This window comes from Propithecus coquereli, unplaced genomic scaffold, assembly GCF_000956105.1.
Source record: "Propithecus coquereli isolate 6110/MARCELLA unplaced genomic scaffold, Pcoq_1.0 Scaffold119, whole genome shotgun sequence".
Taxonomy (NCBI): domain Eukaryota; kingdom Metazoa; phylum Chordata; class Mammalia; order Primates; family Indriidae; genus Propithecus; species Propithecus coquereli.
In genome coordinates this window covers 6548067-6573488 of record NW_012135969.1, presented here as the reverse complement: position 1 = coordinate 6573488, position 25422 = coordinate 6548067, and the positions used below count along the sequence as shown (strand labels likewise).

General features: G+C 45.9%; 2 protein-coding genes across 3 annotated transcripts in view; both read right to left on the bottom strand.

The window, feature by feature from the left end:
- UBE2Z (ubiquitin-conjugating enzyme E2Z) overlaps positions 1-13843 on the bottom strand; it is a 17045-nt gene extending 3202 nt beyond the window's left edge. The window contains exons 1-6 of the mRNA XM_012662298.1: positions 13408-13843; positions 11343-11415; positions 8953-9140; positions 6542-6653; positions 3146-3258; positions 2051-2141 (exon numbers count right to left, since the gene is read on the bottom strand). Of these exons, the coding sequence (XP_012517752.1) occupies positions 2051-2141; positions 3146-3258; positions 6542-6653; positions 8953-9140; positions 11343-11415; positions 13408-13730 (900 nt within the window). The 5' untranslated portion in view covers positions 13731-13843. The remainder of the gene's footprint in view (positions 1-2050; positions 2142-3145; positions 3259-6541; positions 6654-8952; positions 9141-11342; positions 11416-13407) is intronic.
- A 7719-nt stretch (positions 13844-21562) lies between these two features.
- On the bottom strand, positions 21563-24259 carry ATP5G1 (ATP synthase, H+ transporting, mitochondrial Fo complex, subunit C1 (subunit 9)). 2 transcript variants are annotated; one of them, XM_012662285.1, is made up of 5 exons: positions 24185-24259; positions 23570-23617; positions 22593-22670; positions 22054-22232; positions 21563-21780 (listed from the first exon to the last, which is right to left on the bottom strand). In XM_012662285.1, the coding sequence occupies exons 2-5, from the start codon at positions 23606-23608 to the stop codon at positions 21666-21668; spliced, it is 411 nt and encodes a 136-aa protein (XP_012517739.1). In that variant the 5' UTR covers positions 23609-23617; positions 24185-24259; the 3' UTR covers positions 21563-21665. The 2 variants fall into 2 exon arrangements, with proteins under 2 accessions (XP_012517739.1, XP_012517733.1); XM_012662279.1 differs by having other exon boundaries at positions 24114-24238.
- Between the last annotated feature and the right edge of the window lie 1163 nt (positions 24260-25422).

The window sequence follows — 25422 nt, the reverse complement described above, 5'->3', positions numbered from 1 at the left end:
GATCGCTTGAGCCCAGGAGTTTGAGGTTGCTGTGAGCTAGGATGACGCCATGGCGCTCTAGCCTAGGCAACACAGTGAGACTCTGTCTCAAAAAAAAAAAAAAAAAAACTACAGAAGGGGAAAATCTTCCTCCATTCCCTATATTCAACAACTGTAATTTGCTTTTCTCGGATCAGAGGCAGATAAGCACCTGTACTCTTCCCCAGGGACTGGTCATTACACTCCTGTCCAGGTTTCTGGGCTTTGCTCCAGGGTCACCTAGCCTTGATCTTAGTCCTTGTCGTTCTAGATCAAAGATCTCTAAGCATTTCATAGAAAGGTTTAACTGTCCTCAAAGTCTCAGAAACAACTATGGTTGGGGTGGAAGGTATAAAACAAAGTAGAATTTGAAATGCTATATAGGGACTTCAGCAGTAAAGCAGTGTGGCTAGGGTTCAAACAAGTGGAGACTGCTTTCCTTGGCAGTCCCAAACAGGTATACAATTTTCTCTCACCTTGTGTTTGCTTGTCTTTCAAAAACCCCAGCCACACTCTGTCCACACATTACCCTCATGAGCAGGGTGCCAGGGGGTGCTTGCCACAATCACTGAGATTAGAGCCCACACTTCTCACTTGTGAGGTTATATTCCCTGAAAGCTCAGCTTATTCTGGAGCTGTCAATTTTCCAAATCTTCCTTCTCTCATCCTTGGTTCCATTTCTCCTCCTCCTCCTCCCCCTACCACCCCCCTCACGCTGCCCCTCCTTCCCATCCCTCATCACAAGTTATTTTTCCTTTATGGACGGAATATTGGTAATATGTTGCTGGACACCAGCAATGAGAATTCCTGATGCGGAACAAACTAGGGCATATACTGTCTATATACTTTGAAAAAAGGTTCAGGAAACAACTTAACCCTAAGCCTGCCTTGCCCTTTAAGCTTAAATAAAAGAAAGATAGGGAGGCTACCATTTATAAGCAGCATTGGAGGAAATAAGTCATCTACTTCTGCTGTTGGTGGGTGGGAGGGAAGAAGGAGCCCAAGAGCTAGAGAAAGCCTCAATTATGCAAGTCACCCCATTTATTAGCAAGACCACCAGTAAGTGACCCAAAGACACAAGAACTGATCCTCCAGGACAGGAGAATTCTTACCCTCTTACCAACCAGGTTGCTTACATTTTTTTTTTCTTAGGGTTTTTTTTTTTTTTTTTTTTTTTGAGACAGAGTCTTGCTCTGTCACCCCAGGTAGTGTGCAGTGGCGTGATCATAGCTCACTGGAACCTCAAACTCCCGAGTAGCTGGGACTATAGGCATGCGCCACCATGCCTGGCTAATTTTTTTTTCTATGTATTTTTAGTTGTCCAATTAATTTCTTTCTATTTTTGGTAGAGATGGGGTCTCGCTCTTGCTCAGGCTGTTTTCGAACTCCTGAGCTCAAACAATCCGCCCGCCTCGGCCTCCCAGAGAGCTAGGATTACAGGCGTGAGCCATCGCGCCCGGCCAGGTTGCTTACATTTAAATCTACAATTTGGTCAATGAGAACCTCTTCCTTAAAATGATGTAAATTCTGCCTTCTTGTTGGAAGTGAAAGCTCGTTTTCCCCGTGGAGACAAAGAATGAACAACTGGTTATCATCTTTGGAATAGGAATCTTTCAATACAGTGACACTGTACATCCATTGTTTCTTTACTCTAAGCCACAGTGTTCTGTGAGCACCCTTAGGGCTAGGGATAGAATTCCAATAGATGACTCTGACAATCCCTAAGATTCTGGAAGGGCTGAATGTTCCTGGCTTGAAAGACTACTGACCAAGACGGAAAGGAGTTCCAGCCTGGAAAGCAGGACGATTCAGACAGAATTGAGTACCTCCTGAGTACCTACTTTATGCCGGGAACTTAGAACCAACTCCACATGACTTTAGGCAAGTCAGTCTCCTCTCTGGGCCTCAGTTCCTCATATGACTCAAGCTCCTTTTAGCTATGATAGTCTATGAAAGATGTGGATGTCATCCTTGGGGTATTTTACAGGGTCTACTGTAGGGCTTCTGGAATCAATAGCAAGGGCTGTATTACCTGCATAGTCTGGCCTTGAAGGTGCAGGCGATCTTTACAGGCCACCTCATAGAAGTCATAATACTCCAGGAAGGACTTCTCCATCACCCCTCTGGAAAACAAGCAGAAATGTAAGTTAGAAACCTGGTGGAACAGGTCACCCCTTCACTACCTAATCTTAAAGCAAAATTAAACAGCTAGAGTTCCTAAGCCCACAAAAATCTTTAAATGGAAAATGGAAAAAGGAACAGCTGACTCAGCTGACTGCCCATGGTTGACTTCTCTTACATCTTGGGAATTATAAAACGAGGCTGACTATAATACTGAGCATTTGGATCCCAATTTCAACTCTTGCCTTGCTCAACTTCAATTGCATTTTTTTTTTTTTGAGATAGGGTCTTGCTCTGTTGTTGTTCCCGCTAGAGTGCAGTGGTGTCATTATAGCTCACTGCAACCTCCAACTCCTGGGCTCAAGCGATCTGAGTCCCAAGTAGCTGCACTTGGGACTGCCCATAGGTGCACGCCACCACGCCCAGCTAATTTTTCTAATTTTTGTAGTGATGGGGTCTCACTCTGTTGCTGGTCTCGAACTCTTGGTCTCAAGTGATCCTCCCATCTCAGCCTCCCAAAGTGCTAGGATTACAGGCGTCAGCCACCGCATCCAGCCTCAACCTCAATTGTTTTTCACAGGCCATCCTTAATTCCAAACCTTACTCAAAATTCTAGAAGTTTGTTTAATTAACGCTGGCTTTGTTCATCCAGTTTTAGCACTTAGAAGTAAACTTGAACACTAAGAAATGGGCTTATTATAAAGTGCTCTACACCATATTTGGCTGTGGAACAGTTAGTGTGTCCAATACTTCATAAAACTGGGAGTTCCCTAAGGGCACAGACTACTTGTCCCAATAGGTTCTGTTCTCTGCAAGAACAAGGAAGCTCTCTCAACTTCCTCTTGGACTTCCTTAGCCACTTGCTCTTTCAAAGCATGAGCCACACCTTTCCTTCTCTCTCTCCCTCTGGTGCCCAACATGGGACTTTGCCCAAAAGGCCCTCAAAGGTGCAAACCAACTAAATCTCCAAAAGGAACAAGTACCAATCAAGCCCCTTGACACATACCGTAGGGGTTCAGGACAGGGACACTTTCCTTCCATCATGTCACAGACTGCGACTCTGATGGTCTCGTGCCGGATACATTCATTGTAGTTTTTGCTGTCTCCTGGATGTCTCTCCTGTAATGTGATAGATGTCAGATCAAACGAGTAGAAAATTTACACAAAGAGAAAGCCAATGAGAAGAGACTTCAGGGTTAGTATGGGGTATGTGACCCAAGCACATGAACTAAGAGGATACCTTCTGCACTATATGGTAGATTCATGAAGAACTACACCATCTTTATTTATTTTTAGAGATGAGGTCTTGCTATGTTGCTCAGGCTGGCCTCAAACTCCTAGTCTCAAATGATCCTTCACCTCAGCCTCCTGAATAGCTGGGCACCACTGTGCCTGACCCACATCTTTTTTATTTTTTTTTTTGAGACAGAGTCTCACTCTCTTGGCCTGGCTAGAGTGAGTGCCATGGCGTTAGCCTAGCTGACAGCAACCTCAAACTGCTGGGCTCAAGCGATCCTATGGCCTCAGCCTCCAGAGTAGCTGGGACTACAGGCTTGCGCCACCATACCCGGCTAATTTTTTCTATGTATTTTTAGTTGTCCAGATAATTTCTTTCTATTTTTTTAGTAGAGACAGGGTCTCACTCTTGCTCAGGCTGGTCTCGAATTCTTGAGCTCAAACAATTCGCCCGCCTCAGCCTCCCAGAGTGCTAGGATTACAGGCGTGAGCCACCACGCCCGGCCCACATCTTTATTTTTGAGACCATTCACCCCCTGCCAACCCTCCCACACATACCAACACCCATCCTCTGTAATAGGTCATTAGACTTATAACCAGCAAACTAGATCCATCAAATTTCCCTGAACCCAAAATGAAAGGCCTGTCAGGTAAAGATTAAGTAAGAAATAACCAAATATAAGAATGATGGTGAGACAAAAAGGTATAAATGATGTTAGGAGTCTCAGTGTGGAAAACCTTTAGGCGTCAACAAGTAAAGGATGCCTCCTGGTCAACTCCTTTACTTGTCTGTAGGGTTCCACCATCATTGAGCCAACTGTTATAAACCCATCAGAAGCAGAACTTAATATTCTCCTTGAACTCTTCCTTTGCTCTTCTCTTACCACCAACTCCAGTCAGTTAGAGCCCTGGCCCTTGATAAAAACAGCTGATGACCAGGGAAGGGATATACACCTTCTGTCTATTGTCATGGTTCCCAAACCGCACCTCAGCAAAATCACAGGGCACAGTGGGATATTTTTTTTTTTTTTTTTTTTGAGACACAGTCTCACTCTGTTGCCTGGGCTAGAGTGCCGTGGCGTTAGCCTAGCTCACAGCAACCTCAAACTCCTGGGCTCCAGCGAGCCTCCTGCCTCAGCCTCCCAAGTAGCTGGGACTATAGGCATGCGCCACCATGACCGGCTAATTTTTTCTATATATATTTTTTTAGTTGTCCAGATCATTTCTTTCTATTTTTTGGTAGAGACGGGGTCTCACTCTTGCTCAGGCTGGTCTAGAACTCCTGACCTTGAGTGATCCACCCGCCTCGGCCTCCCAGAGTGCTAGGATTACAGGCGTGAGCCACTGCGCCCGGCCCACGGTGGGATATTTTAAACTTTTGAGGAAAACCACAATATCCAACACCTGTTGAACACCATGCAAACTACTAGCCTGAGGCAGATATTTCAGTTTTAATGTTAAATTGCATTCTTTTTGATGACATACTATCTTTGTGAAGCTGTATTTTCAGCCATTCTTGTGAGAAAAACAAGTAGCATATGAAAATAGTGGGGATACAAAGAATGAGTGGCAGAGAAAGAAAAAAGAAAATAGTAGAGAACAGGAAATGGGGGTAGTGAGGTCCAATCTAGTTCTAAGATTTGAAAAGCTGTAGTGTCCAGCAGGTGTATACATCCTGTAAAGTAATTATGGTCATTTAAGAAAGAAGTAATTGTTGGACGTAACTGCTCAACAAGTGGAACAGCCTGTAATCCTAGCACTCTGGGAGGCCGAGGCAGGCGGATTGTTTGAGCTCAGGAGTTCGAGACCAGCCTGAGTAAGAGCAAGATCCTGTCTCTAATAAAAATAGAAAGAAATTAATCGGACAACTAAAAATACATAGAAAAAATTAGCAAGGCATGGTGGTGCATGCCTGTAGTCCCAGCTACTAGGGAGGCTGAGGCAGGAGGATCGCTTGAGCCCAGGAGTTTGAGGTTGCTGTGAGCTAGGCTGACGCCACGGCACTCACTCTAGCCCAGGCAAAAGAGTGAGACTCTGTCTCAAAAAAAAAAAAAAAAAAAAAAAGTGGAACATTTTTGTATTTCTCTTTGCCTAGAAAACTGTGAAAACACTAGCTAGGGACACACTGTGGGTACTGTAAACCAAGAATGTTTGTGGGAGTATTAAGAAAAGTCACATCTCTTTAAATTTCCAAAGAAGAAAAGACCTGAAAAATCAGCTCTTCATTTAGCCAATGAGGTCCATTTTCATTCCTACTTTCTCCTAAAATCAGATATACTATTTGTTTAGAAAGGATTTAAACAGTATTTATTAACCTTTGTTCAGGTCCACAGAAAAATAATCAATCTTAGTGTTATCTGAAGTAGTTTAAAAATCAATTAAGCTGTTCTAATTCAACTAAACAGAGTAATTTTCTTTTGGGAATATCACTAGAACTTTTGCCTGTGCTCATGAGTAATTAAAAAAGGTACACTGGAACAGTGGTAGAACTGAGGCTCCAGTGCAAATTTTGGGTCCTACTGTGTGTCTTTGTGGAAGTTAATTGACCTGAGTCATCATTATCTAACTTGAAAATGGGAATAACAATATTCATTTACCTCACAGAGCCAGCATAAGGATTAAACAAGAAATCATACATCAAAACATGACAGTGTCCAGCCTATAACATACTCATAGAAAAGCGTGCGTTTTCTCTACCTTCTCTTTAGCAGTGTTGACTGAATATTCCTGCCCTAGATTCCTACTGACTAACTCCTTTGGCTCTGCAGGTAATGGTCCTTCAACTCCAGAAGGCTGGCTGGGCAGCAGTCACTAGGGAACATCTGATGGGGATGCTGGAGCACGGAGGCATGCAGAAGAGCCCCCTGGCTGCAACAGCCCCTAAGCAGGCTCAGAATTAATTTCTAAATGACCCCACTGATTTCCAACTGTAGATTAATCCAAGTCAAACAGTGAACAGTGCTACTGTAACTCTTACAAATTAAAAATAAAAACTCATTATTAAGAAATCCTCATGTCAGACCTCTTTTCTTCTATAGTAACAAGGGTAATACATGGGGCTGTGCCATGTCAAAAAAAAAAGGAAAATACAAGACTTTCAAGCAGAAGCAGATCTCTCAAAACACTCACTATTCCACACCCCAGAGCTGGGCCCACCTGGCCTTACCTGTTCAAAGCCAGGCTCATTGTGATAGGGGTTCTCAGTCATCAGGGACTGGATGGAGATGAGCACTGAGGAGATGCTCTGGGCTGGGCTCCAGGCGGGGCCAGTCCACGTACTGCAAACACATCAGAGGGAAGGGAAGAGGGTGAGGCAGAGAAAGACCAAAGAACAAGTAACCCGGGGCTGGGTACCACCACTATAAGTGACTCACCATAAGTTTCTCTTTCACTATTAATACTCTGCAATTTCCCAGCCTCTGTCTTACCCTTATCAGAAATTAGTCAAATGGCTAACCCTCATACCAAGTGCAACAAACAAAAAGAGGGTAAAGCAAGTAATATAACTTTGAAGGGATTGTCTTCGAGCTAGACAAGAAACAGTAGCCAGGAAAGGTTATCATAATCCAAACAAAGACATAAGGTAAGAAAAGAGCTCCAAAGGTTGTCTAAATGTTAACCTCTATGGACCTCAAAGAGCTTATTTATGGGTGGTGACAGAGTTAGTGAGGGGGGAGGGAAGTTGAGCACAGAGGCACACAGGTGACTGACGCCATCTGGTTAGAGGCTGTATGGTGGGGTTGGTGATCAGGGATCCAGTTCTGTATGGAGCCCCCAAGGAGTGTCAAATTCTATGAAGATGACACGACTCTGCCAAAGGACAGGAAGATGATAAGGAGTACTTCCAGACTGTGAAGGGTCTGAAAATAATATATGGGAAACATCTCAAAGACGGTAAGAAATACCAAAATGGCTCCTCTCTTTTGTAAACCTGATCAATTATTACAGGGAGGGGGCAGCTTAGACGTTAATGACATTTATTTTTAGCTCAGTTAACTGGAGAGATGGCACCAGAGCTGGAAGCTGAACACACCCTGAGCCAGAACTGGCTTATTCAAGTTAATCGGCCACTTTCCTTCCCCTGCTGTACTCGAGGAAAGCCCAAGTCAGTGATGTGTAAGAGTAACTTCATCAGGGCTGCTTTTCCGTGCCTCTCACCTGCTCTTTCAGCTCTGCTCCCCCAGGAGCTCTACACCACCTGTTCTCTAAGGCTTTACAACAGGGTCAACTCCCACTGTTTTCTTTTGTCAGTGAGTCAGCCCAATAGTGTTTTCTAGGTAGAGAGGGAAGAAATGAGGCTGATAAAGCTAATATAGTCAACTAAGAACAAGTGGTCATTTTCTACTCTGTCATTCTTCGTGGCAAATTTTCAATTTCAGGATAGCTTCTCCTTTTCCACCCAACACACTTCTGCTACTTTTACCCCACCATCTGACTTCTCCTGTTTCTACTCTGAGCACATCTGCTCAAAAGAGTTTTATATTGGCCTGATGAGGGAAACCTACTACAAACACACTTTCATGAAGAAATTTCATACAGAAGCAATGACTAAATGTCCTTACCACCATGGGTTTTATCCTACCAGCACAGACAATTAAGTATCTTAATGAGATGAAAGACTTCTTTAAGGACAATCTCCTTTAAAGGACTTCGTCACTGCCAAAATCACAGCAGAACATATCCCTGGATCTGAGAGAGTTCTAGAAAAATGAATCATGTCCCTAGTATGTTTCAGCTGCCTTTCCCTCACACAAACCTGGAAACGTGCTGAACAGGAAGAAAACATGATCACCAGTTTGGGCAACTTTCTCAATTTCAACTGCACTTGCTCTCTACCCCAGGGAAAATTCACACCACAATAAAAAGACCAATCCAAAATATGCTAGAAGACATTTCCATGATGAATTTTTAATCCCCAAAGGCAACTAAAACAGAATGAATGGGAACTCCGTGAAGCAAAATCTCAGGAGCACCCAGAAAGACGTACTTAAAACTTCTATGTTTCATATCTGATGATTTCCAATCTCAGACATTTGTCATTCAAGTGTTAAAATACCATAATCATCATCACCACCACCGCCTCCAAAGCGACTCCTTGAGAAACTCGGAAGTAAGACACCACAATCTTGAATGGCACAGATCTGCAGCCTTTCTCAACCTGCTCAGGAGAGAATAGGCCCCAATGCCCTAAGGGAGTGGTTCTCAAACTGCAGTGTGCACCACAATCACCTCGAGGGCTTGTAAAAAAACCAGATTACTCGCCCCAAACCGAGTTTCTGATACAGTACGTCTAAGGTGGGGCCACAGAATCTGTATAGCTACAAGTTACCAGATGCTGCTCCTCAGGAACCACACTTTGAGAACCATTCACAAGGCATCTACTGTATGTCAATAAATTAACTTCTCTCCTTTGCATTTAGAATGATACCAGTCATGTACCACCTGGGGAGTATTGAGAGGAGTCACTCAATCATTTTCTGTGTTCTGTGGTTCAGAAGAGGAACCCTGGTTGTTAAGGCTGGCCTAGAGTAATTATTTGCTAACAAGCAACTTGGCTACTTAGAAGTCTCCTCTTACCCTAGAATACTCAAGCAGACTTTCCCATTGCGGTAGAAGTTGGGGTTAAACCTCACTGTGTTATTGCCCGTTGTCATCAGTTTGACCCGAGGTGGGTGGATGGGATAGTCGGGCGGACACCGAAACACGAACAGGAAGAAACCCCCTTCATAAGGAGTGTCAAATGGGCCTGTGATCAATGCATGAATCTGCAAAATAAAACCCCATCTCAAAATTGTGAGGTGATGACCCATCCCAATCCCTCCTGGTTTCCACCTGCTACCCACACCAGAAGCAGGGCCCAAAGTCTGGTATACATGTTCCGCATCCTCACCATGCAGAATGAACACCCTGTACTCACTCATACCAATAGGCAGGTTTGGAATTTTAAGAAATCCCATTACGGTGGAGTGACATCTTACTCAGGGGTTACCTCTAAGTTAAAGCCCAAGGTGAAAACTGCATCTAGTCAAAATCATCCCTGAGTATCCCTTAAAACTCCTGTAAAGCACAGCTTTGGTGTGGACCTCCCTGGTCATAGTTATGTATAACAAACGGATAAAATGCCAATGTGCAAAATATAACATACATCTGCAAAATATAATCCTAGCCTTTTTTTTGTTTTAAAACAGGGTCTGACTCTATCGCCCAGGCTAGAGTGCAATGGCATCACTGTAGCTCATGGCAACCTCAAACTCTTGGGCTCAAGCAATCCTCCCACCTCAGCCTCCCAAACAGCTAGGACTATAGGCATGTGTCACCACGCCTGGCTAATTTTTCTGTTTTGTAGAGATGGGGGTCTCACTATGTTGCTCAGGTTTATCTCGAATTCCTGGCTTCCAGTGATCTCTCCCACCTCAGCCTCCCAAAGTGTTAGGATTACAGGCATGAGCCACGGCGCCCGGCCTGTAGCATTTTTAAGAAACCAGCACAGATTTTTACTGAGTATGTTCGTTTGAATTTGTTAAACGTGCATATGATGCAACTCTACCCCACATTTATGTGGCACAAAGGGGAGGTAAGATCAAAGGAAAAGAGGAAAGGGATTGGGGGCCACAGCACCAGTAACAGTGTAGAGCTGAGGGTAGTGATGGATGCCTAGGGTATCTGCTTGCTTCCTCTGCAGAGGACCAAACCGACTGCGGAGGATGTGGCTCAGGCAGCACAATCTGACTGAAAATGGGGAAGACTAAGGGTCCACTCAGAGCCATCCCCTGAACTTTCCCCAACACTGTTGGTTAAAAAAAAAAAAAAAAAATCAGCAGCAGTGAAACCAAAACACTGAATTCTCTTTCTCTACAAGCCGTAATTATTGAATAAGGTTTCCCTTCCTGAAAACCTAAACCGACTCAGTTATACTTCTACAAAGGCTCCTGAGCATTTAGGTATGCTCAGAATTCGAACAGCAAGAGGAAAAAGGACATGGCAATCCAATGCCTCAGTCTTCAGTCCCTACCTTGCCCTGGCAAGGTCCTAGATTATATCAATATTTTAGCCCTCAACTATTTGGAATAGCAAACTCAACCAGTCTCAACACGGCATCAATTCTGGGACCCCAGGGACTAGCGCATTAACATTGGTACTTGACTGAGGACAAGATGTCCTAGGGAAAACATTTCAAACCACATAAAAAGAAAAAAAAAAATCAATTTGAAGGGAAGCCTATTCAAAACAAAAAAAGATGTATCAACAATACAAAATCTCAATTTTTACTTGTAAGAAATTTGAAACTATGAGTTTTCACTTAAACCATACCAGATTTAGGAAATTTGATTTCTTCCCAACATCAGTTTAAGTGCAAGTTGACTTCAGAGGGTAAAGCACTCAGTGACAGACAAGCCGAGGCACTTATACCAGAGAAATTTGACCTTATGCGCTAAGCTTTCTGTGTGGAGGACAAGAGACGAAGACTCTTTGGGGTGGAAGGAGTATTCAAAAGCAACTAGTAAGAATAGGTGCTTGAACAAGGTTCTTTAACCACAAACACTTTAGTCAAGGTGGCCCTACCCCAACCTTCCCTTTATCTGCATTACAGTACATAGTTAAGGTCAAGAGTATTGGGATGGGGGAAGAGCTGGGTAGTACAATGGATACGGTGATCATACAATTTATCATCCAAACTGCAGCACATTTGAGAGTGAAAGAGTGTCCACCCTATAGTTAAGCTGGGACAACAGGCCTGAACTGGGATTTTTCCAAGATAACCAGTACCCATGTGCACCCTAAAAAAAGACACCTGTTCAAAGCTCTGCTGTATCTATGTGACCCTGGGCAAACCACTTACTCTCTTGGAATCTTGATTTCTTCATCTATGCAATCAGAAAGGCAAGCTGAATAATCTCTTTTAGGCCCTTCCAACTTTATAGCCCCAATTTCCCAAAAAACTCCATCCCCCCCATCAAGTTACATACCTTAGTCATGTCAACAGTATCAGGTACAACGAACATTCCTGGAGGAGGCTCCTTATAAATGGACATGATATCCCTGTATAACACCAAAAGGAGGTGGGGGAAAGAGTGAGGGAGAGGGGGAAAAAGGGGAATCCCTTGAGCAGGACAGTTGTCATCACCTCAATGAGATTGGGGTTCGAGAAAGTGGTGCTTGGTACCACAAGTGTTTGCACTATCTTGTTGGCTGAGAAATCTCAGCTGAGTACTTGTCAGGCAGGCAGAGAGCAAATTATTATCAAAGGGGCATTGTTTCCTCAGGGGGAGGGTAGGAAGAGGAAAAAAAATCAGAGATCCCAATGGCATCAGATGTCACCCTGGAAAAGCCACATCCCACTTACTCTCACTTCCTCCCACACAGCAATTCATTCACTCCCCACCTCCGAGATTCCCAGGTACTACAGCTGAATGCTAAATGAAGATTTTTTAGTTACTAGAAAGGCATAATCAACTCTGCTATAAAACTAATTCACGAAACCATACAGTGGACCCTTGTTAGTAAGGGATTTATGAAACAAGTGAGCCAGCAGCAGGGAGCATGACCATCATGGCCGTCTTCATGCACAGGAGATAACGGTAGAGATCTCTTCAGGTTGGGGAGAGCAGGACCCTCAGAAATTGCTAAGAACCCTCATCTGGATGACGACATGCGGTGACTTACACAGGAGATGAGAGGATTTCTGGGTCATATCTCACCAACTGCAATGACTCGGTTGAGAGCAAGGAGCTAAAGATGAACATTCTAGGTGGGGAAAAAGTCTAGGGACTTGCTAGGGTGGGTAGGGACATAAAAAGGGCAAACAGGCGACAAAGCAAAGAAGTACTGGCCATAACTCGAAGGTATATGAGGATTAGATGACTGGAAAGGCTGAAGGAGTTGAGTGCTGAGTTTAAGTTTGAGGTGGCAATCACTACAGAGTTGGCGTCCCGTGTCAGGCACTGTGCCAGGTACTTTACACACATTGTATTGCTTAATTTTTATTACAAACTTGAAAAGTAGGTAAAGATACATCTGAAGGGACTTGGAATGTGGGGGATAATAACTAGATGAGGATGTTTGTGATGGGGGCATGGGGAGAAGGCTGGTCAGTAGGAAACAGGTTGGACTGAAAGTAGCTAAATAGTATTCTCCTTTTCCTATGTGAGAGATACTATGCTAAGCACTTTTGCAAGACATTATCTATTAGATGATATGATCTAAGATTAGTCACCCAAGAAATAAGCACAGAAAGGACTAAAGCCTTTGTTCCTATATTTGAATTAAGTGCATTTGCTTCAGAAAAGTAAACCAGATGACCCTGGGGGAGAGGGGAAGGGGGAAATACAAGAAAGAAGGTCCTAAGTGGGATATCACAATCCAGAGTAGCACTGAGGGAGGAGGAGTGGGGAGCCTGAGTTTCTGGAACAGAAGTGAGAGTGGACAGTTTTGGGGTACTGGAAAAGGGGTTCAAGGGAAGATTCGGGTGAGGGGAGCGGTCTAGACTTGGGGAAAAGACTATGTGGAGGGGGTTTGAGAAAACAGGATAAAAACGCTGGCTGGAGTCTGGGGCAGGGCAAAGAAAGCTGAGAGTGTATGTGTTACAAACGGGGCTGGAGAGGGGACGAGGGGGGACCGACGGGTGGGGCCTGCGGGCAGCATCTAGCAAGGCTGAGGTGGGGAAGGGGGAAGAGGGGCGGCGCGGAGGCCGGGAGGGGGTGTTACTGAAGCGCGAAAGGGTCGGGTTTCGGGCGGGAGGTAGGGGGGTGAGGGGGAGGGTGTCCGGAATGGAGACGGAGGGCTCATGGGAGGTTGTCGAGGGGCGGGGTCAGATCTGGGCACGCGAGGAAGGGTTTGGTGCTGTGGGGCTGGGGGCGGGGGGAGAAGGGACTTGAATCCCGACGCTCAGAGCTGGCAAGATTTGGGCCCTGGAGTTGCCCCGCGGGGAGCGAAGCGCGGCGGGTGGGGGGTGAGTTGTAGCAGGAAAGGGTAGGGGGCGGGGAAGGTCGAGCCCCGGAGCTTGGGGCTGGAGGAGGAAAAACCCCGGCTCACCGCTTGATCCGGAGCAGACACTGCGGCGCGGTGCGCTCGCCGTCCCAGTCGGAGCTGAGCGTGGGGTCCCAGTGGCTAAGCAGCGCGGCCCCGTGGGCAGCGGCCGAGGGCGGGAGCCCGGGCAGCGGAGCCAGGCCGCTCCCCGGCCCCCCGGCCCCGCCCGCTGCCGCCGCCGCCGCCCACACATCCGGCAGGAAAGGCGGCCCGAACCCGCCGCCGCTACCGCTAACGCCAACAACACCAGCAACGCCGCTCGCCCCAGGGCCCGCCGCCCCGGCGCCGGCCGTCGCCGTCGCAGCCTCCTCAGTCGGACTCTCCGCCATCGCTGCTCCGCTTCCGGGACTACTCGGCAGCACGTCCGCCGACCAGAGCGGCCGCTGCTCCCGCACCACCGAGAGCCGGGCCAGAGTGTCCCCACCCTCCGCTTCCACAGCCCAGGCGGCGTTGGCTCCGCCCACCCCCGCCCCGACCAGCGAGAGGCGCTCTGCAAGAGCGTCCACCCACGGTCCTCCAGGGCGGGCGGGGTAGGAACTAACCGGGCGCGAAGGTTCTGGGCCCGTATTGGTCCTGCGCTGTGCGGGAGGAGCTGAGAGCCCAATTCCACGGAATATTTTATTTTCTAGTGTTGAGAGGGGAGAAGAAAGTTGGAAGGAGGGAGAGGAAGGCCACGTCCTCGCCCATTAGCGGCAGCGACCCTCAGATGTGCCCAAGGGGTGGATTGGAGAGCCAGCTTCCCTGTAGGAAGCTTTGAGTAGATGAGTTGACTCGTTTAGAGCCCTGCCTGTCCGAAATTCTCTGTGATTAATCCTTCCTGCACCCTCATCCACCGAGGGCATGCTACCGTTGCCCCCTGTCAACAGAACTAAGGGGAAAAGAAAGAAGGATGAGAGAACTTGTGAATGAAAAGCCACCTCTTTTAGAGTATATTCAACATATATTTATGAAGGGCCTACTAAATGCCAGACACTGTTGCTGGGCATTGCCATAGGGACAACGAAACAGAACTAGAGGAGCTTGGCAAAGTGAAGAAAATTCAGGCCTCCTGACTCCAAGCTCAGTACTTTTTCTTCCCACAAATTTGGGATATACAGGAATCAAGGGACTGGGAGTATAAATCCTGAGAGGATGCCTTAGGACTTTCCTGAGATATGTAAAGTGAAAATTAATTCTATGGACTTAGAAGAACAGAGGCCATCTCAAAAAACCTTTTTCTTTTCTCCTTAGCAAGAATTATCTGGAAACCACTGGGGCCAGATGTGTTTCAGAATTTAGAGTGGCACCCCCAACAGGGCATGGGGTAGCACCCAGTCACCAAACATATTGATATTTCTGCAGCAGAATGTATGAATATTCATACTAAGATGAATAGCCTCACTTTGGGTTACATTTTGCCACCAAATTTGTTTTTTAAAAAAGAAGTCTGGTTTTTAGAGCTTTGTGAATTTCCAATAATGGACTGCAGACCTGAATGATAATGGCCAACATTTATTGAGAGCTAAAAGTTTGTTTTTTAGCTGACATTTATTGAGTATTTAATATGTGTCAGGTACTTTGTATACTTTGTCTTTATTCCTTTCAACCACCCTGTGAAATATTATTATTAGTCTGTTCTGATAGATGGAAAAAGAGAAGCTTACAGAGGTGCAGTCACTTACATGGGTCACTCTGAGCGCAAGTGGCAGAATTGGGGCTGGAAGCCAAATCTGTCTGACTCCGGGAAACAAGTGCTAACCACTATGTGATACTGTCACTGCTTGGAACTCTCCCACACTTAATGTACTTTACCTTGTACTAATTATGGTCCTTTGGTATCTGTTGCCCCCACCCCCTGTAATGCAGGCACACACACACACGCACACACAAATTCATACCCTTGGAGCTCTAGACCATGTGTTATCTGTGAGTCCAGCACAGGGCTTGGCACAGCTTAGGTACTTAACATGAAGTGAAATGAATCCATACAATAGTTTATACAGATTTCATGTTTTGTTGGTGTAGTGTTTTATCACTATAATAAAGATGCCAGAACCTCTATGAAAGGATATGCAAGAAACTGTTGACAGTGGTTACCTCTGGATGGTATGGTTGACCACAAGGTGGGCTAAAGGGAATATACTTTCTTGTACCTTTTGAATGTTGTGCTGTGCATCTATCTATTGCCTATTCAAACGATATGTTTTATTCATTTTTAAAGGATTCCAGAATTTTGCTTGGATATTATTTATTTAGCAAGGTGGTCAAAGGTCAACTTGCTGGGTAACCTCACATAAGGAAAAACACTACTCCCTAGCTCCTCGATGGCTACAAATGCCCAAAGATGGCCCATGGGGTTAGAGGATTCCTCAGTGTATCTCCTCCCCACTACCGGACCATTGTTTTCAAGTACAAAGTCTGGTAGTGGTGGGGCGATGAACAGAAAACACCTTAGATTCAGAAGGAGGTTCAAGTTTTAAATCTGTGCTTATTTCTGCATCTGTAGAATGGCAATAATTCCTACCTCTCAAGGTTTTCCTGAGAATTAAATGTGACATTTCCAGAAGTGTTTTCTAAAGTGGCAAGCATTGTATAAATAGTTGGCACCTCACTTGCCCGCGTACCTTCCCTCCAGGCCTTTGCTTGTGCTATTTTCCCTACCTTTCTCTCTACTTTACCAGGGGAAATCCTTGTTATTTAACGTCTCTGCACCTCTGTTTCTTGCCAGTAAACCTGGAAAAATAATAGTAGCTACTAGGAAGAATAATGTGATAATGAATGTGCACAATGTCTGGCCAGGGGAAATGTTCAATAATTATTAACTCTTTTTATTTCTTACTGATTCTTCACGGCTGGATGAATATTGTTTTCTCTGCCAAATCTTAACACTTCCAGGCATATTATTATTTTTATTATTATTAGTCATTTTTAATTACTCCCTCCTCTGGTTCTCATGGCTGCTTATTCATACCTTTATTATAGCATATTTTATTTTAGTGGTTTTCTTACTCATCCATCTGGCCACTAGATATGACCTCCTCTAGGGCAGGAAGTGTAGGACACCTATCTTTGCATCTCTAGGACCTGACATGCACCAGGTGCTATGTAAATGCTGAACAGAATGGAAATAAGGACATGGTAGTTAGTTGTCCTTCCCCTGGCTATAGATCTTTAGAATTTACCTCCTCCTCAGTTAGGCCTATTTTCTTTCCAAAAGGCTGAGCCAAGCTTGCACTAAGAACCTGCAAGACAAGGCCTGAAGGGCTGCAGGGTATGGCAGCTGCTTCCAGGAGCAGCTCACCACCTACCACAGGAACTCTGGAGCCTCTAAGCTGGGGGGAGGAAGAGCCAGACAGAGGCTGGCAGAATGTTAGCTGGCGCTGCTTGGTCCGGTGCAACACCTGGCTGCTTTCCACTGGCAGCTTGGGCTGAGGGCAAGTGTGCTTTTTGAAGCCACTCCTGTGTTCTCTGGGAATAGTTGACACGCCTGAGCAGGCTTCCTATAGAAACCTAGATCGAAGCCTCTCTCCTCCCCAGCACCAGATTACCCTGCACTGGGCCATCTTTTGGTGCAAGGGTTGGGTAGCACCTTTCTCATGTCACCCAGGCAAATGCCCTTCCCTCCGGAAAGAGGCTGGCAAATGTCCTTGAGTTCAACGCTATCTAAAAAGATACACTGTGAAGATCCTTCCCCTTCCCTTCCCCAAGGTCCTGTGGCCCATTGCCCTCTGGGTAGTCCTTCCCCTCCAGGGCCCAGCCTTTTTTCTTGGCTCAATGCCAGGGATAAATGAAGAGTTACCACCGGGTCATAAATCCTAGACTAAAAGGAAAAATCAGGACTTGGATGAATTTTTTTTTTTTTTGAGACAAAGTCTCACTCTGTTGCCCGGGCTAGAGTGCCGTGGTGTCAGCCTACCTCACAGCAACCTCAGACTCCTAGGCTCAAGCGATCCTTCTGCCTCAGCCTCCCAAGTATCTGGGACTACAGGCATACGCCACCATGCCCGGCTAATTTTTTCTCTCTCTATATATTTTTAGTTGTCCAGATCATTTCTTTCTATTTTTTAGTAGAGACGGGGTCTTGCTCTTGCTCAGGCTGGTCTCGAACTCCTGACCTTTGAGCTATCCACCCGCCTCGGCCTCCCAGAGTGCTAGGATTACAGGCGTGAGCCACCTCGCCTGGCCCTTGGATGAATGTTTTGAGGCTTCTGATTATTAGTAATAATAGCTATATTTACTTTTTTATTTTTTTAAGCCTAGTCAAGTGCAGTAGTGAGGAAGGGAAATAATAGCTATTATTTAATAATGCCTGTATTATGTTATCTCATCATTAGATATTCTCATTTGTATATCTTAGTATATTATTACATGTATCTCATTGATAGTGTACTTGTACATATTACACGTATTATCTCATTATTTGCATGTATTATCTCATTTTGTTGTCACAACCACCACAAATTATTTTTTTTAAGAGATGGGGTCTTGGCCGGGCATGGTGGCTTACACCTGTAATCCTAGCACTCTGGGAGGCCAAGGCAGAAGGATCACTTGAGGTTAGGAGTTCAAGACCAGCCTGAGCAAGAGCGAGACTCCATCTCTACCAAAAATAGAAAAATTAGCCAGGCATGGTGGCATGCGTCTGTAGTCCCAGCTACTTGGGAGGCTGAGGCAGGAGGATCTCTTCAACCCAGGAGTTCGAGGTTGCTGTGAGCTAGGCTGATGCCATGGCACTCTAGCCTGGGCAACAGAGCGAGAGCCTGTCTCGAAAAAAAAAAGAGATGGGGGTCTTGTTATGTTGCCCAGGCTGGTCTTGAACTCCTGGTCTCAAGTGATTATCCTGCCTCAGCCTCCTAAGTAGCTGTGATTACAGGTACGGGCCCTCATGACCAGCCAACCACTGCAAATTGTTCTTATCCTCATTTTAGAGATGCAAAAATCAAGGCTGGGGCGGGGGGCACAATTAACATCCCAGTTAGGGAGTGGCAGGGCTGGGATTTGTGCTTCTGTCTGACTCCCCAGCCCATGTTCTTTGCCACCATGCTGAACTCTTAAGGCAGTGGTTCCTAATTGTTTTTGGTCACTACTCCTTTGAAAATATATTGATTTAACAATGGACCCTCTTCCAAGAACAATGCATTTCTGTATCCACTCACAAATACTTTGCACTAAGCAATGGGTCCCATCCATGGACCAGTCCATAGACCCTAGATAAGGAAACTTAATGATAAAGTGATGGGACTAACTAGCCTGGTTGCGGGTGAAGGAGCATTCTCCCCTGACCTGCTAAGGCTCCGTGGGCTCACCAGCCACATTCCCAATCCTGCTGATTTGGGTTTGTAAATCCATCCATTCCAAGGCTGTTTGGAGTCCTCAATGAAGGGAAATTCTTACCAGCCTCTTGGCAAAAGCTGGATTCCTGGAGTTTTACAGGAAGGAAAATGCAACCAGCTTCCCTGGAGGCTGCTCCTTGATTACCAACCAGGATGCCAGCACGACATCCCAAAGGGTTATGACATTGTTTGTGTAATGGCATTACCAGTTAATCCATTGCTCCCTTGGCAACGCATCAGCTGCCAGTCCAATCTCAGTCTCATTCTCTCTTTGGCACCGAGATTCCTGGGCTCTGCTTCAGGTTCTATCACTGGCTTGGTGCAGGCATTCTTGAGGGAGTTACTTCAGGTGAAAAGGCTAAGAGGACAAGCAGCAGATTATGGCAGAACGGCAGTTCTCAACTGGGCATGGCTGTGTCCCCCAGCCACGGGACATCTGTCAATATCTGACATATGGCAATCGGTTGTCACAACTTGAGGGGAGGTGTTGGCTGCTACTGACATCTAGTGAGTGGAGATCAGGGATGCTGCTGAACGTCATACCTGGCAAAGGAGGGTCCTCTCCACGACAATGAATTATCTGGCCCCAAATATGCCAAGGTTGAGAAATCTTGTGGTAGAAAGGCCCTGATTGTTGAATAGACGTCAGATGGGCTAGGATTGGAATCACTGGCATGCTGTATGACCTTGGGCAAGTCACTGAAATTGTGCAAACCTTAGATGAGTCAGCATAGAGATAAGAACACAGGTTCTGGAGTTTGAATCCCGGCTTTACTAAGCAGCTGTGTGACTTTAGGCAGAATGCCTCACCTCTCTGAGCCTGTTTCTTTACCCATAAAATGACTTAGGCATGTTGGCAGTTAATCATGGAAAATGCTTAGCACTGGGCCTGACACACAAGTGCTCAAATGTTAGCCCATGTTATCACAACACTAGCCTCCTTGCTTTTTCCTCTTGAAACTTGTATAGCACACACCTTCTGTACCCACAAATACCGTAACGTAGGGTGTCGTCCACTCGTTTCCACTTTGTTGATGCCCCAAACTCCTTGAGGGTAGGGACTTTAGATTTCTTTGCCTCCCCCTAGGCCCTTAGAAAGATGCTTAGCACCTTACCTGCATGACGTTTTTATTTGGAAGGTGTTCTTAACACTAATTAGGAATGTTCTTGGTTTCACTATTTCATAGAAGTTTAGATTGATGTAAGGTTCTCACAAAATGGGTTCCACTTATAAGTTACTATTCCTTTTGAAACCATCCAATTTGAGGCAAATCCAGCACCTCTGCAGTAATTTTGTGTCCATGCTCCCGCTAGGGCTTAGAGAAGCAGCAGCTGTTGATATGTCAGCTTCGCTATATTTTACCTGGGTTACTTGTCCCCCTTTAGCCAAGTTGGGGGAGAACAGGCATAAACTTTGAGACAAGGAAGATGCTGCACAAAACTCTCTAAATAATTCATTAGTTGGCACATCCCCTGAAAATATCCTTTTTATCCCTAGCAAAGCTGAGATTATAAATTCCCCAAGAAGTGATTGTGTACTTTATCTGCTTTATTTAGGAACATTTTAGATACTCTAAGACAGGCTCATTGATAATGAAAATGAAACTACAACAGAAGCAGATAGAGGCCTTCCTCCACCTTTAACATGCCGTACAAACTTGTTTGGGAGTGTGTTTCCCTATTTTCACTACCTTAATTGAGTGTGACCAAAATGGAAAAAAAACATGGGACAACAGTGCAGCTACAAGTTTAAGCTGGCCTGGGGGGAACTTCCAATTCTGCCACTTACCAGCTCTGTGATATTGGACAAGTTATTTTGCTTCTGCAAACCTTAGGTCTTTCATTTGTAAAAAGGCTTCAATAGTTGTGCTTATAATTTATAGGGTTGTTGACATAAATGTAAAACACTTGGTATAGAGCTTGATACAAAGTAAGCCTTTCAAAAATGTTACAAATCAATATACAGTTGTCTCTCGGTATCTGTGGCAAAGTGGTTCCAGAACCCCACGCAGATACCAAAAATGCAAGGATGCTCAAGTCCCTTATATAAAATGGTAGTATTAGTATTTGCATATAACCTATGTACATACTCCCATATGCTTTATTTTTTTATTTCTGCATATTATGGGGGTACAAATGTTTAGGTTACATTGCCTTCGGCCCCCCCCCACAGAGCTTCAAGTGTGTCCATCCCCCAGATGGTGCGCATTGCACTCATTATGTTTGTATATATCCATCCCCTCCTCCCCCCTCCCATCTGCCTGATGCCCGATAAATGTTATTCCTATATGTGCACTTAGGTGTTCATCAGTGAAACCAATTTGCTGGTGAGTACACGTGGTGCTTATTTTTGCATTCTTGGGATACTTCACTTAGTAGAATGGGTTCCAGCTCTATCCAGGAAAATACAAGAGGTGCTATATCACCATTGTTTCTTATAGCTGAATATACTCCCATATACTTTAAACCATCTGTTGGTTACTTATAATGCCTAATACAACATAAATGCTGTATAAATTGTTGTTATACTGTACTGCTTAGGGAATAATGAGGAGGAAAAAAAGTCTGTACATGTTCAGTATAAACACAACCATAAATGGATGCAGAACCCATGAATACAGAGGGCCAACTGTACTAAAATTGAAGGGAAAAAAGCAACAACTATCATTACTCAGATAAATCCACGTTCCGCGTGGGAAATGACACGACCCCTCCATGTCCTTACAGCCATGGCAGTGCTACTTCTCAGCCCTGAGGAGTTTCTAATCACCAATGGCTGACCCAATCCCCTCTTCCCACCTTTCCACCAAGGCCTTCCCCAGGTTGAAGGAAAGAGGCACAGACATGGGTTTAGAGAAACTTGTGTTTAATGGTAAAGCTTAGCACACTCCAGCCCCAGGAATGGCACGGAGTCGCAGCAGCAGGGACGGGTAGGTGACCCCCCATGGAGCCTCACATGGCGAAGAGGATGAGGAAGGCGACCATCAAACAGAAGAGCCCCATGGCCTCAGACAGGGCAAAGCCCAGAATGGCATAGGAGAAGAGCTGCTGCTTGAGAGACGGGTTCCTGTCAGGGACAGAGATGGATGCCAGCACAAGGTGAGGGCACGGATACCAGTGGAGGACACAGGAAGTGAGGTGAATGGGGAGGGCTATGACTGGGAGAGGGTCCAGCCTGCACATATCCTGAGGGTTTGGATGCGCAAGCAGAATGGGCCAACTTAGTAAGTTTAAGTGATCCAGGTTGGACATGGCTCCTGGAGGGATCCCCTCCTACCAAGACTTCCCCCAAATAGGGTGAAATTTACAGTGGGAGATGCTCTAGGCCACCCAAACTTACCTGGCATAGCCAATAATCAAGCTTCCAAACACTGTTCCAATGCCAGCCCCTGAACCAGCCACACCAACTGTGGCTGCCCCAGCACCAATAAACTTGGCTGCTGTGTCAATGTCCCGGGAGACAACACTGGTCTGGAACTCCCGTCTGGCCACCTGGAGTGGGGAGCTGCTATAGGAAGGCTAGGAGGGGAAGTAAGGAAGCAGAGAGCGCAAGGGGATAGTGAGGCACAAGGACAGGTGGCTGACTTCACCCTCTCACCCCACCCACCTGAGCTCTGAAACTGTTGGCAAACAGCCTGGCAAATAAAGAATGCTCTGACTGCAGAGTATGCTGGAAATTAGTCTTAGGGTCTGTTTTTAGACAGGGCTAGAGAAATTTTATGGGTTAGGCAAACTTCACGTACAATGCTTGCCTTGGGGGACTTACAACTATAAAAGAACCACAGATTCTCCAACTCTTCTCCCAATTTGGCCTAAAGGCAACTCAACCTGAAGGAGCCCTGTCTGGGGACATTCCTAAGAGGGCCCTTACTCCCTCACCTGTTTAGATGGATTCTCTGGCCTATTCAGAAAGGAGGCAGACACAGGTCTGATTAGACCTCTGCTACAACAGCGGATCTGTAAAATTAAAAAGACACATTCCCACCACCAAATCAGGCAAGAAAAAAAAATCCTAATTGCCAAGCTCTGTCAAAAATGACTACAACATCATAAACAGAGAAAGTCCAATGTATTTCAAGGCCAATTATTCCTGTTTCTACCAGATAGGTCCACACCAGAGACAATTATCCTGAGAGCCTGGTGTAGTCAGCAGTGGCAGCCTTCATCATTCAAAACCACGTACCAAAGTTCACTTCTTTGGGCAGAGCTTTAATCAATTTCCCAGAACAGAAACCCACACTAATATCAAACCAGGTATAGAAAGGGTGTGTACCCAAATCACCAAAGTAATCAGAGGGGGACATTTTATTTTGCTAAAATGTATTTAATTCTGCACACCCTAAATGGAATGGGCTGCTAAGCCTGGTGACGCTCCTCGAACAGCCATCCGAGGAGAGTCATCTGTAACATGGCTTTCTTGAAATACTTTTTAGTGCAGTGAGTGGTTCTCACACTTAGCTGCACATTGGAATCACCTGGGGAGTTCTAAAAAGTATAGATACTGGGCTCTACCCCCATTCCCAAAGTCTGATGCAACTGGTTTGAGGTGCAGCCAGGGCATAAGGATTTTAAAAAGCTCCTTAGATATTGAGAACCACTGATTTAGTGGGCTGTCTGGCTATGGCCAAGCCAGGCTGGGGAGTAAAGGTCAAATCTAGACTCCCTGACAACATTCTAAAGCCAAGACAGCTTGGTTTACGGGCCCAAATAAACAGGGGTTACCTTCATCACATCCTACAAACTCCCCAAAGAGCCAACGTCATCAGGACGCCAAGCTTCTCTCAGTTCATTCATTAAACATCGATGGCGCCCACACCACAGCTGGCACTACAGAACACCCCGGAGCCGCAGCTTACCAGAGCCGGCGAAATGAGTAGTGCCCCGGTGGTCTGCATTTTTTCAGTCTGCAGAGGGGAAAAAAAGTAATAAGAATTCCACTGGGAGCTTGGCTGTTCGCTTATAGTGGCGACCTTCGGTCGTCCCCTTCACCCCCGGCCGACCTCTCTGGACCACGCTCTTGCTTGCATCGTGCCCCAGCTGAAGAGGGCATTAGAGGTCAGAGAGACAGCGCGGCCGGTCGGCAAGGGAAATCACGGAGATCGGAAGTAATGGAAGGAGGCCCGAACGCCAGGAGGCAAATGTTGCGAAAGGGGATGGTCTCCCCGGAAGACTGGAGGCCGACACTGGGCAGATGTCGCGTAAGGCCCTGCCCATCTTACACAGCTGTCCTCGACGCGCCCCAGCCGGGGCAGTAATCACTCATTACTGTTGGTAACTAACATTAATTGATAAGACTGTATATATAGGGTCTCATCGCCTTTCCCAGCACTGGGGGCAAATGCCCCTCCACGCAGCCCAGCCCACAACCCTGCCGATCGCTGACTCCTGGCCCCAAGTCACCTGCACTCCCTCTGCCCTGCAGCCCCTGCTCGGCCCACCAGCGCTCGCCCTGCTCAAGGTGACTGACTCACCTCTCGGCTTTAGCCCTTGGTCTCAGCGTTCCGCTCCCCCACCCACGTGTCCTGGGGCCCCTCCACTCTCATTGGCCGCAATCCCCGCGCGTCTCCATTGGTTAGCGTCATCGATTCCTTCTTTCTTATTGGTTCTCCGCAGCTCCTTCCTCTCTCTCCACAGGAGCTTCGTGGCAATTCCCGCCTCCATGCGGTAGAGACGGGGTTTTCCTCCGAGATCTGGATTACGATTGGTCGATCTCTGAACCTCTCGACCATAGAGTCGGTGGGACTCCGAGGTTCCATAACCTCCCGCACAAAATGGCGACCAAGGTGGAAGCTGAAGAAAAAGGCGTGAGAGAGATGACCGGACGCACGACGCAGACAGACACATGACCTTGACTCTGGGCCTTCATTCGGGCGCTCTGGCCTCGGGGCGCGTTGCATGTTGGGATTTGAAGTCGTGTCGGAGGCCCCAAGGACGGCTGACATCCCGCGAGACGTTTTTCCCGAGAGGGAGAGCCGACGCCTTTGCAGTAATTCCCACCCTCGTGATTTGTGGAAACCTCTGCTTCAGCCATGGAGAATAAAAGCCGGCTGGAAAGCTCCCAAGTGGTGAGCGCGCTTTTGTGGGCCTCTGCCAGTGTTCAGCAGTCATGGACTAGCAACCAGATGGTTTTTAAAAAAAAAATTTTTTTATATTGTTAAAAACAACACTGCGAGGATAAAACAATACCCTTGTAGAAAAACGAGCAAAAGATGAGAAGAGGCAATTCACTAAGGAAGAAATACTAATTGCAGGAAAGAATGTTCAGCCTTGCTGATCAAATAAACAAGTTTAAACGTACCATTTGCACTGCTCCAAAGAGCAGGGTTCTTAGCCGCACGCTCTCCTATGTTTCTGGTGAGAGTAGGAATCAGAAAAACCTTCCTTGAAAGCTACTCGGCAATATTTATTTTTATTCAAAGACTTTGAATGGTCCATCCACTTTGACCCAGTAATATCACTTATAGGAATCTATCCTGGAGAAATAACCAGAAACGCAAGGATTCTTTTAAAAGGATATGCATTGCAGAGTTTGTCAAATTGGAAACAAGAAATTGTTCCACCGATGGTAAATGGTGAAATAATTGTATGTTCATTTGATGAAATAAGCAGAAACAAACATGAAATAAAATCACGTTTTTGAAAAGTATCTTATATTGAGAAAATTTTTATAATGTAAGACATGAAAAATGCAAAACTATAGCATTGTGAA

What these genes read in the sequence shown, in the direction of transcription:
- ATP5G1 (XM_012662285.1), bottom strand. Translation starts at nt 23,608, where the DNA reads ATGCAGACCACCGGGGCACTACTCATTTCGCCGGCTCTG. An exon ending in TACTCATTTCGCCGGCTCTG is followed by an intron (nt 22,671 to 23,569) that starts GTAAGCTGCGGC and finishes TTAATTTTACAG; the next exon opens with ATCCGCTGTTGTAGCAGAGG. An exon ending in CAGAGAATCCATCTAAACAG is followed by an intron (nt 22,233 to 22,592) that starts GTGAGGGAGTAA and finishes TTCCCCTCCTAG; the next exon opens with CCTTCCTATAGCAGCTCCCC.